We start from the raw sequence: 13,097 nt of genomic DNA, 5'->3' as shown, positions 1-13,097 counted from the left end.
GGGGAGTTTTTTGTAGTGTTGTTTTTTTTTTCCCTCCAGAACATTAATTCTTCAGTTATTGCAATTTAGTCAAAACATGGTTTTATAGATGCAATGCTTGCCAATACAGGCCACTTTTCCAAAATAAAAGAATGTTGCTCTGGGAGGAATTACAGTCATTTTACAATGTCCTCCTGTTGTAAAAACTCTTCATTATGTAGAAGTATATGTAACTATCTATATCAGATCCTGAAAAAACAATTATTTTTCTTTGATTGATAAATATATTAATTCCCAGTGAAACTCCCATTTCAAGAACAAGGTCTTCACAACATAAAGACAGAGACTGCGGTTATGCACAAGTGTCATGTGGGTCCACTTCACCGTGTTTTTTCATCAGTTTAACCAAAAACTGCAGTAGAAGCTTCCCATAGTGTTGCAAGGGAGCACAACTATTGCCTGGAAACTTTCCTTTTTAAGAAGACAGTACCTATGAAGTACACTTCAGTAAATAAACACTTACTTAAACAAATGGAAGAGCATGCATCTTCAGATGATCTGATAAACAGTGCATTTGTTTACAGCACAGATACTTGTTGCAAATACATATATTCACAGGAAAATAACCACAGACTGCACTAAAATAAGCAGTTATTCTGAAAGAAAAAACAACAAACAACATTTGTTTTTATAATTCAGTAGGTTTTAAATGCTTGCTCCAGTGTACCACTACAATTACCAGTACAGTTAATTACCAATTACAGTTCCTGCTCCCCTCTAGACGTGGGTGCATAATCTTATATCCCTGACATTACTGAACAAAGAATGAGGAATTTTGAACAGTGATGAAAGAAAAAAAAATTACAAGCAACAGATTTGCTCTAATTCTGGGTGACCCATGCTTCTTTTTGTATTTGCCTGTTCACCCAAGTGTTAAGTATTTTCTGAATTATAGAAAACATAACCTAGCTTCATCCCTTCTGGAAAGACAGGTACTAAATCATTTATACGTTGAGTTGTCCACCAAGCCACTTACACAAAGTAATCTGCTATCTTGAAGCTTTTAGCAGACTTTCAAATGAGCTCAAGCAATCGCTTCAGATAAAATTCAGAAACACTGGGGAGCTGAAGAAGCACATTGAAAGAAGCTCTATTCTAAGCCATATTTTCTTTGAACAGGAAAACAAAGTCAGATAATAGTCAGCATTAGATGTACATGGCTGAAAGTCCATGCTATAGTGGACTTACACATAAAGAAAATCAAAGCATAAAGCAAAATTGTATGTGTTGTTTAGAAGGGTTTTCTAAGGAAAACTTGACTTAGGCAATCCTCCTGAGCTTGTGTGTGTGCATGTGAGCGTGCATCCTCCCAATAACCTTGAAACTGCAAGAGAATGATGAGAACAAACTGTTGGGGGTGTGGAGGTGGGGGTTTGGTTAATGTACCCAGGGCAGGGCTGCCATTCAGAGAGCCCATGATCCCTGTGAAGTTCAGCAAGGACCAAGGCAGAGCCAGGCAGCCTGACAATGAGAACCCCTGCAGCAACACAGGGAGTGGCATCACAAGGCTGTGGGAGATGGTCACGCTCCTGTGGCAAAGAATCACAGAAAATACCAGTCTTGGGCAGGAAATTGATAGCCCAGTGCCTTCAAGTGAAGAAGGGGCTTCTATCACCTAGCTCAGTCTCAAAATTTGTGTGTTTCCAATTTAGGAAGCAACTACAAACACTGACAAGTAACATTTAAGTGCAAGTAACAAAGGTGAGTGTGGCCAGAAAAAAAGGACTACTTCAAAAGCCCAGAAACGTATAGCAGCTCTTTTTCCATGTGAATTGAATATGGCTCTTTGTTTGTTTTAAAAACATATTTCATTGACAAAATCAACACAATCTTGGTTTTCCCCTATTCTTTGAAACCTATGCAACTGCGGGCAAAACTTTTTTCAGTTCATGCACCACTGGAAATAGTTAAATTCTATCTGCTCACTTGATCGTAAAAATAATTGCATCTTTGTTATACTTGTAAATTCCTGTGTTCTCTAAAGAAACTAATGCAGACCTACACCAGCTGAAAAAAAAAAAAAGACGACATTTCTGGCCCAATGAAAGAAAGGCTACAGACAATCTTCAACTTAAGAACTGAACTTCTGAAATTCTGTTTATTTCGCACAAGGACACACATATGGTTGTATTTCTAAACTACTTGCAAATTGTAAAATTAATCTTAATAACTAATCATTTTACGCTGCATGTTCTTTACTGCATGTTAGTACTCAAACATTTTAGTTATATAAAACTGCCTAATTATAACCCTGAAGAATGATTTGAAAAAGCTCTCTTTTTTTGAGTGCTACTATCCTTTAAACTGTACAGATTGTGCAGAAGGAAACAGGTCAGCAAATGAGAACCAGTGTCTGGCTCACACTTACCAGTCCACTTCAGGGCAACAGTCAGACCCAATGACCAGTCAGCGTGACCCGTGCGGATGAGCAGCATGCAAGACAGCAGCTGGGAATGGACAACCTGCTGGTTACTGTGGGAGGGGGCTCGTGACCGCAGCATGCAAGACAGCAGCTGGGAATGGATAACCTGCTGGTTACTGTGGGAAGGGGCTCGTGACTTGCAGGTTACTAAATCACAGAGTAGGAAAACAAAAGTCATTAGTCTCAGCTATGGTTGGGTCTCTGGGTAGGGGGAAAGGAGAAAACAGCTTTTGGTATCAAATATAAGTGCTCCTTTTCTTTTTTTTTTTTTTTTTTTTTTTTTTCTTTCTATTAAAAATAAACAAAAGCCAGCTTCAGAAAAAGCAAGAGAGAAATTTATGTGTTTTGAGACTGATTAGTTACAGTGTGTTTTAGTACAGAATTTTCAGTATGAACAAATTTTTGCAATACAGATTGCAAAAAATTTTGCAATTTTTTTCAAGCACTGACAAGGTGAATAGCACGCCAGGCCAACAGCTAACATCTAGAATAAGATAAAATATGAACAAGTTGTAATTTTTAGGCCTGTACACATGCTTAGTTTGCACAGAGTCATCGTGAACCATATAACAGGCTCCATGCAGCATCCCCACTCTCATTTTCTTCATAATATATACGCAATGCATCTGTCACCGTACTGTTGCTATTAACAACTTGTTGCTGTGTCTCTCAGTGGAAATACACTAAATTAAAGACTTCAAGGCTGCCTCTTTAAACTTAAGTTGATTTACATTCCCCTTAACACTAGTGACCACAGACAAGTATCAGTTCATATGAATGTGAAACTGCTCACATGAGGCTAGATAAAATCCAACACCCTATGGCATGTTTCTGTTCTCTCTAATGTAATCCCATGTTCTTTCTTTACAGCTGGTGAGAGAAATGCATATCTTTAAGATATTTCATGTACTTATTCTCATCAGTGCTGTGCTCCTTAATTATCCTTGAAATATGTGTTAGTAAAATTCTGTAGGATGCTATTGTCATTACAGCCAGTGGGACACATGCAGGAAGAAGAAATGCAGCCATCAGTCTCACAGCATGACTCCGATCCTCAGGTATCAGGATCACGAATTATGTCAAGAATGTAAGATCAGAGCAACCGACTATTGAGCAGATAGAGGAAAAAAAAAATCTCTTTACAATAATTCATGTTGTGGCTCATGAACTAATGAAACTGATATGTACAAAATATCAGGCCCTAAGATTTCTAGGCAACAGGTTGTCAGAGTAAGCGGGTTGCTTAGGGAGGTATGTGATGCTACTGAAAGCGCATCCCTGAATTGCTTGTGTCAAGTCTGCATTTGACAAAATTCCAGGCACATTTTCTGGGCACACTGTTAACGATTTCCTCATGTAAGAATTGTTATATTTTAAAGAAACATGTCCTATAAATTCACAAAAGCCGATTTTGACAGATTACTAGGTATTTTGATACTTTTTTTTTCTTTAATAATAAGGAAGAGCACAACTTCAGCATTAGGAACCAGAGGAACAATATAAGTTTGCTGGGAAACCTGTCTATGGTTTTATCTACTTTCACAAGTAGTGAGCTTTAATATGCATAGATTTCTGTAGCAAGATATTTGGTGCTGATGACCTGTGACTACCAGTATGTGTTTCAGAGATAGAAACTCCAGACTAGATCCACTCTGGTTCTGTTAGCATCTGGGTTGCATTAGGTACGCCACTGGAACCTATCTTCTGGCAGGATTGCTCCATAATATGAGCCGAAGTGCTAAGTGGAGGTAACAGGAAAATTAATTTCAGAAGTGCACTAAAATACTAATGTGGATACGTACAGAAGCAAATGTCAGAACAAATTAAGTCCCAGGCATTTAGTCAAAAAGTTACAGATATAAGTGTTCTCACTCCCTCCTCACCCATACATACCTTTCCCATAACATATTTTAGCCTGTCAATGCACATTTTTAATAATTTTTCAGCCTGGTTTCCTTTGCAAGTGTGTCTCTGTCTCCATGCCCCTAAATAAGAATATACTTCAATCAAATTATATAAAAGAGTAGGAGTCTTAGAAAATACAAAAATGTGTTTTCATTAAAACAAGCCATTGAGAAGCTCCTCCTGTTCCTGTGTGATTCCCATGCCTTCCAGAAAAGCTCCCCAGTGAGCTCAGTGTCAGTACCAGTTTCCAGAGCATCCCCACATGAAAGAGCAGTAGGAAGCCAGGCTTGTTTTGTTGCAGACTGAGGGTTTCTCAGGAGCCACAGAAGTAAGGGAAGCTGTGTACCAGGGTGATGGGTAAGCACACAGAGGGGTCGTGTAACTAAGGGGTCTGACTCGGCTGCATCCTCAGACTGGAGGATCACTTGCCCCAGGATTTTCTGAGGAGGTGGGAAAACAGGAGGATGGAAGCGAAAATATACCCTAAAATGGAGGATATGAATTTTCTCTGCCTCTCCTTGATATCAGAATCTGGAATCTAGAGCAAGTCATCTCATAGCAACTGCACTAATTCTGTGACTATTTTCAGTAAAATCTTCTGACACAAGTACTAAAAAATAGTGTGGGTTTGTGGTTTTTTTTTCTGATATGTGTAAACAGTTTTTAGTATTCCTGACTTATCCTCTCAGGAGTTTGATTATTAAATAATCAACAAAACAAGGTACAATGGGTTGCAGATTATTGATTTAGGGGTGGAAGAGGATTTTAATCTTTGACACGAGATAAAAAATATTCAAGAGGAAGAATATTAGAAACTGATGCTACTCACGTAATTATGGAATAAAGCATTTAACCTTGCTTTCTTCTTCAAATGTAACTAATAATGAAAGATAGACATCCTGAATATGAAAACAACAGAAGGACTTTAAGATGTTATTTTAATATTTCAACAGAGATTAAAAGTCAAATAGGTAATAAATTAAATACTAAATGCATAAACCTACTATTTATTTAAAGATTAAACATCATTTGTGTTCCAAAAGGTTTTTCAATTGAAGTGTTCAGAATCTGTGGAAACTTTTCAGAACCTTGTTTCCCCCTTCAATTTAGAAAGAAAGCCAAGTACAGAAAAATATGAGGTATTTTTCTGCATGCCAGAAACTTAGCTGGTTAGTCAACACTACTGAGCACGCTGTTAATTTTCTGTGACCTACCTAGAAGGAAATTTAACACTTTGCTAAAAAAAGAAAAGAAGGGAAAAGAAGAAGGGGAGAAGAGAAGAGAAGAGAAGAGAAGAGAAGAGAAGAGAAGAGAAGAGAAGAGAAAAAAAAAGGAGAAAAACCCTGTCTAGATGTGGTTTCTGCCAGGAATTCTGCCCTTCCTATTCCAGCCAATAACCACAATCAACTGCTGCATTATGACAAGTGCAGACAAATTAGAAATCCTATAACCAATTTTCTGTTTATTGCAAAAAAGTTGTGGTTCATCTGCAAAACCATGCAGTAACTACACATGCTTACACTGAATTAAGTTAATACTCTTAAGTATTAACTATTAAGTATACTGTAAGTAGCTTTCTTTTTTTCTTAAAACATTGAAATTGTAAGTAGCTTTCTTTTTTTCTTAAAACAGAGAAACAAACCTTCCTGGTGACAAGCTGCGTGAACCCATTGTGCACTATCTTTCTCTCTCCTGGCAGTGCAAGAGACTCAGGAAACAGGTCATGGGACTTAGACACCTTTGAAACCAAAACCCTTGGGCTTAGCAAACACATATGCAACACGAATCACTCACTCGTACCCTTCACAACAGCACTGCTTTAACTACAGTGCCACCGCCTTGACTGAACTTTCCACCATTCTTTGAAGTTCATTCCCTAACAAGTATGACACCTAATACTCCACCTCATCTTCCACCTCACAACTGGCAGTTCCCAGCGCAGTCAGATCCATGCAGATTACTGTGGACAGACTATAGAGAATAACAGCCAAGTGAGATCATTTTGAGCCTGCCAAATTCAAATCCTTTTCTCCACTGTATATGGTGCTTTCAAGGGGAGCTCAAGAAAGGCTCCAAGAGTTCTCGCATCACAGATCCCTCAGCTTTAAGGTGGTCCCTCCGTGTCCTTTCTATAACTACATCTACATGTAGTTATATACACAGGTAAATCCCAGCAGCTATTATCAGCTTCAGGTTTGGGGAGATTTAAATTATAGTGGGGTTAAACTTACTTTTGTTTTTCCAAGTTTTCAGAAGAGGTAATGCGGCTGATGTCGGCAAGGGCATAAAATACATCAAGGTGACACTGTCACACTCAACATTTTGTTGCTAGTGGAACTGACTTCAGTGTATACTGCAAAGTAAATACATCTCCATGGGAGAGATCTTTTTGGTTTGTAAATCACAAAGTTTATCTAGCCTGTAGCCTTAATTCCTATTTGCACACTAGTCACAGAAATTGAATTCCAGGTTTCATGTCCAATTGCAAGACTACTACTTAGGAAACACTTTTACTTAAAGGGGAGCAAATTTAATGAAGGCATCACCAGGAAACACAGAACAACAGAACCTCTTCATTTTCCCAGTGCAATGGCACTCCTGGTATGAAAAACTAGACTGATAAAACAATTATAAGTATGGAAATGCAAAATCCTGAAGCAATTACCATTTTTTTTTTAGCATGGTAAATGTCTTAAGCTTCATTCAACTTCAAAGGGACCAAGATTTCACCTCTTTTTATATTTACAGATGTATTTTCAAAACAGAAGTAGGAAAAGTTATTAGGCAAGAGAGGCTTGAGGGCAGATCAACTCCTCACATTTTTCTCATCTTCAACAGTTGATTTCTTTCAAAAGTCTGACCTTATTTATCTTAATTTTTTTTTCCAGAATGATTTTTAAAGAAATTTCTCACAAAAATATTTGCAATTTGTTGTTATTGTTGTTGTTTTTTGGTTTTTGGGAGGGGGTTTTTAAAGTTTTGTGATTTGTCCTCTTTTTCCCCCCACCATGTGGCTATTTTGTTTATACCTCCTCCCTCTCCTTCCACAGCTTACAAATCATTCCTCTTTTCCTCCATGTCACCTGCTAATCTTCTCTGTTCTGCTTTCACTCAGACTTCCCCATTTCATCTTATTCTTGTCCTCTCTGACCTACCTTAGAAAGAAGCTCCTATTTTATCTCTTCATAACATCCAAAAAATTGTTCTCCTCCCCATCCTGCATTGTTTGTGTTGAACTTTCAAATTCTATAGTTGAATGTTAACAGATAGTTGCCTTCTGGTGATGGAATTGAATTGCTGTATCAACTCAGAATTAATCTAGATTTGCACAGGCTTAAATAGCTCACTTAATCCCACGAGTCTTTTGGAAGTCAAGGCAGTGCACTCAGCCAGACGTCAAACTGTCTTTGCAGGCAGACAATCAAAACCAGGAAGCCCTGACCCAGATGGAACCTGAAAAGCTAGAACAGCTCTTCATTAAATGAACTAAATCTATATGTAACTGTCTAGCCACATTCCGCTCATATTTTGGATTTAAGAATATTTGAAAGTGTGTTAAGTACACTACCTCGTTTCACTTCAGCCCTTAAAACAAAATAATTCCGACAGCAAATGATTTTTAAAACAAAGAGTCAGGCGGGCCTGCCATGTTCATCCTTATCCTGTTGATAAGAAGGGGAAGGGAAAAATCAACAAATACATTGAGAACTAAAGGATGGATTGGATCCTTCTATAACATTGCTGAGTTGTTCTTTAAGCCGAATTGAATTTGGGAGCTAAAAGACAAAGAGAAACTCAATTTTGTTAGTTCTGCAGAGTTGCTCCTTCATTTAGTATTTTGAACATTAGGCAGTAATTTACTTACTGTGAACTATTATACTCACTGTATGAACAAATCAAAATCTGCAATATCACAAGTTGGTCATCTCCTTTGTAACACATGCTGATAACCCATGGGCCTTTGGGTTTATGAGATCAGTTTGCTTCTTCTAGGACCATTCACTAGAATCAACTGTAAAACAGCTAATCTTCTTCCATCTGTAAGATTATGTTTAATGAATGCATTAACCACTTCATGCAGAAATACCTCTACCTGTATCATCAGTTAACATGAACAGATGAAAAGTTGATAAAGGATGCACTATAATACAAAAATACAATAATATTTTGACATTTATTACATCACTGTTAAACTGATATGAATATAAAACTCCCCTTTAAAATAGAAATGTCTTTGAGAAATCACAAGAATAAAGAGCCTTTAGAAACATTTTATGAAGCACTGAATTTCATTCTACATTGGATATTATATAGACACCTAGAAGGGAAAAATGTTATTTAAAAAAACAACAAAGCAGAATAATTATTTTTTAATCAGATAAACCAACCAGTTTTTACAACATTCAAAAATTTCACACTTTTAAGGAAAAAAAATATTTACTCTTCTGAAAATATCAACTTTCACTTTGATTCTACATTTATAAATCAGATTAATGTGGAAAGAACTATTAAATATCAGTAGACTAATTGTCAAAAAAAAAAACAGAGAAAAAACCCTGTGCATTATTCACTAGGATGATCATTTTGGATCTCTAGTGTGCATGCTCTGTAACTACAGTTGAAACTAAGAGAATCAAATCTGTAGAGTAGGTGATGAACAGTTACTTTGCTGACTCATTCCAGATGTATATACAAGTTCCAGCGAAGGGAGCGCCCACGACTGAAGGCAGCTGTGATGGAGGTGAGGGAAATGGACCAAAAACCCTGCTAGATGTGCTTCCTTGATTAACCTGCTGCTAAATCACTGCCTGCTGTCAATCAAAGACTGCAATTACCACACCGTATGGGTTAGACTTAGTTCCGAAATCCTCCAGCAGATGTCCTCACAAGGCAGTCGCGTCAGGGATGTTAGAGATGTCACCATTTAAAGAAGACTGAGATAGGAAGGAAAATAGACTTAAAATAAGGGTGTTATAGATCTATAGATAGACAAATTCAAAGTATTTAATTTATTCTCAAATGCCAAACCTAAAAACATCGGCAGCATGTTAAAAAAGTAAGGCTGTCATCTTAAAAACTAAAAGGAAAAAAAAGTCACCTGAACACATACATAACTATTACATCTGTTCGAGGTAGCACATCTGTTTCCAATTTGTTAGGTAACTGTTACACCTCACTTACAAACAAAACAGAAGGTTCAAAAAATTATGGTGAAAAGCACACGCAAAGGCAAACAGCATAAAGACTCTAATCCTGTCCTTCTCCCTTCCGTTTCATATTAAAACTGACACTATCGCGTGCACAGAGCTGATGTGCAGCTTTCTGCTCTAGTCCCTAGTGGCAATGACATACAATGTTGTCACGAAGTTGCCATTCTTGGTAGTAGAAAATCCCTTGGATATTTCAGGGAGATTTAAAAACAACAATTTCCTTAAAATAGTGATCCTCATTGTTAATGCTATAACTGGAAAGTTTTGATACCACATCAAAAATATTTGACTTATCCTTCTATGTAGTGGGCGATACCTCCACAGTTAACTACCCACAGACACCTATGAGATAATGATTCAGTCGAGTACTGGTCTACAAACTCAAAGCTGGGATTCTTTATCCGGGTCTATGAGACCAGCATCTCCAGCTCTCAATCTGTTACCTGCTTTAATGCAGATGTTCATGGCTTCATACATGAGAAGCCACATCAGGGAAAGATGAAACAAGATGATGAGCATCGCTGACTCTTCTTTAAAAGCAGACACAGGAGTAAGTGACAATACTTGGGGCATGTTAGTCACTACAGTTTGGCTGGTCAAAAGAACTCAAGACTCTCCCAGCTTCAGGAAAATAACGGGAGGGTGGCTCCAATAGCTGGGACAGACTTGTCTGCCAGAGGTTCGCTGATGGACCCATTACGGCAGCTATAGACAGAAAGTGTTGCTATGTTCTACACGCTGAATTAGGTCAAAGCTAGCAACATCAATTATAGAAACAGATGGCTTATGAAACCGTTAGGGGAGTAGGGCTTTTGTCAGTATCTTGTCTGATGCTTCAATAGTATGGGTGACTGATGTTCTGCAGGCTGATTGTCCTCAATTTCAACAATGGAAGTAAAACCAAAAAGATTTTTATCTTGGTGTCCATGAATGACCGTGGTGAACAACAGAGAACTGTCACATTTCTTAACTAGTGAACACTTTCATGCCACAGGAGCATCAGATAAAGCATATTCTGCACTTAGTTTGTCCTGAGAAAAGAAGAATCCAGGTTCCACATCCTGAAAAGCACGGTAAATACAGCATTAAAGCTATTAAACGCTCTCAGCTTAACTAAGGTTCTCTTCAGCTATCATGAAAAACAGTCATTAAAATCCCCTTAACCTTTTCATTGTGCTTTACTTAAAAACAAACAAAAAGCACAGAAGAATTCTATGAAATGAACATTGTCATTTAAAATATTAAAGGACAAATACAAATGAAGGATGATGGCTGGGGGCAGCTACAGTATATTGTAACCATTTAATATTACTTCACTAAGCTGTCTTGAATCTTAAGCCCCTCACCCCTTAGCCATATGATAAGGAACACAGAATTACAGTCCAAGCAGAAGCTAACTCTACCGTTTCCAAACAAAGACTTCTTAAGGGAACAAATACACATCTCGAACAAAACCATAAAAGATGCTGAAGCAATTCTAATTGTAACCAGCTCTTCCTCCATAGCTCTGGTTTCATTATGTAAACATATTCCTGTCAAATCTTTACAAACTATATCAACAAATAATGATTACCCCCTCTTTCCCCAGGAAAACTGCGCAAGGATAACTGTACGCATATCCAAGAAATAGAGGATGTCATTTTATTTGAGGTCCACAGGTAATTGTATCACATTAGGGAGTGGAAGAATCTTGTGGCATGGCACAACACAATACCTCACTCTAAACACTTAAACAGAAGGTTAAATGATATGTAACATGATCAAATCAGTAATTCTCCATCTTCTAGGCACCACTGATTAATTTAAAATAAAATTTAGTAAATTCAAAAAATAATATAGTCCATTAATTTGTTTGTTGCACTGTCTTTAAATGAAACAGCACTTTGAAAGTCACAAATAAAAAAAGCAGCACTTTCTCTTAATACCAACACCACTGTAACACATACTGTAGCGTGGCATGCAAATCCATATCCGCAGTCTTTTTTTTTTTTTGTATTAACAAATGGAATGGTAATTTTCTATCTCAAATATTAGTAGCATAACATGTAAGTGCAGATCATTCTGGCCACAAACGTGGTAAGCCTTAACAAGTGTGTATTACAAGAGCATAGAACACAGAGCATGACACTTACATCCAAGAATCTCTCTCTTTTGTACTGTACATGGTGTTTGTTACAGGCTGACTTCCAATTTGCTGTACCCAAGCTTCAGGAAACAAGTTTATTGACTGTTTCTGGTTTTGCTTAAAAAGAAAATTCAGTCACCATCAAAGCACAACCATTAACAACCTGGTAAAAAAAAAATGCCATAGCTCCACTGAAAAAATAACTTGTCTTTTTAGTAGACTCCATTATGCAATAAAGTTTCCATTACAGGCATGTTACGAAGCCTTACAGTGGTACTGCAGTGTCATTCCTGTTAAGTAGAGATTTGTATAGACACCAAGAAACGGTGCAATGTTCAAAAAAGCTGTTCAAACTGAGCTAAGCTTCACGAGACCACGTACTGAGTCTTCATGCAATGAATCCTGGCTGGCTAGACTCAGGACGTGCATTGTATGGCTGTGTGTAATAGGACTTCCACTTGGCAGCATCCCAGGGGGTGATGGAGCTTCTTCAGGAGTGAGAAACTGATGACCTTCGTGTTCCTCTTTTAACGGTATCATGTCTGTCAAACCTGTATCTGATGTGAGATTTGGCATAGAAGATGGTGGTGTTGGTTGCCCTAGAGTTAGAGTTGCACAAGGCCCACTGATAGTAGTCTTTCCTGGTAAAGGTAGCTCTTCACTAGTTATGCTTGGCTCACTCTGTAGTAGGGGGGTGGCAGCAGCCTGCAAAACGAATTTAGTGCTCTGAATGCACTGATCTTGGTCACACTGTAGAATGGAAGGGTGTCAAAATTATATAAGGCAAACAAAACAGAAAAAAAGGGAGAATATGGACAAAAAGGTATGGAAAAGAATGGGATGTGAAGAGAAAAAAGAAAGCCATTAGTATCATTCCATGGTTAGCCACCCAAAAATCCCATTGCATGCTGTCCGGGGGAAAAAAAAAAAAAAAGGCATGCATAACTGAGCCAGTGCTTTGGATTACTATAAAAGTAAATTATGATAAATATTTACAGTGTTTACTTAAGGGTTTTGGTAATCTCTAAAATAGTATTTTGGGAATTCTGGAATTCAAATGATTTGCTTATTCTTGTTCGAGGCCATTTGGAAAGCCCAGCTGCACAGTCCACGTGTGCACTGCGCCCCTCAAAACCTCCCTGATTCCGGGTGAGGTGAATCACTTCCACACGACTCATTTTACCCTAGAGTAGATAGAAGTTCAGAAAGCTGAAAGGCACAATCCAAGCATCTTTCCAAGTCCAAAAACACTAGATAAGTGTCTTTTTTTACTTGCTCTCCACATGTAGGAATTAAGGTGCTACAGAAGTTTTCCAGAACAAGAATTCCTGTGATGCAGGTGGTTTTGTGAAGGTATAGCTGGCAATACAGCCTTCTATGAGCAAAAATCCCCCCC

At 37.8% G+C, this 13,097-nt stretch overlaps 1 protein-coding gene across 1 annotated transcript in view; it reads right to left on the bottom strand.

Annotated features, from left to right (window-relative positions):
- Positions 1-11,180: 11,180 nt before the first annotated feature.
- ZDHHC14 (zinc finger, DHHC-type containing 14) overlaps positions 11,181-13,097 on the bottom strand; it is a 98,012-nt gene continuing 96,095 nt past the window's right edge. Inside the window, exon 9 of the mRNA XM_010074245.1 lies at positions 11,181-12,451. Coding sequence (XP_010072547.1) covers positions 12,050-12,451 — 402 coding nt within the window. The 3' untranslated portion in view covers positions 11,181-12,049. The remainder of the gene's footprint in view (positions 12,452-13,097) is intronic.

Source organism: Pterocles gutturalis, unplaced genomic scaffold (assembly GCF_000699245.1).
Source record: "Pterocles gutturalis isolate BGI_N339 unplaced genomic scaffold, ASM69924v1 scaffold10927, whole genome shotgun sequence".
Lineage (NCBI taxonomy): Eukaryota > Metazoa > Chordata > Aves > Pterocliformes > Pteroclidae > Pterocles > Pterocles gutturalis.
Note: the sequence above shows the minus strand (reverse complement) of the source record. Positions and strands in the feature narration are given on the sequence as shown.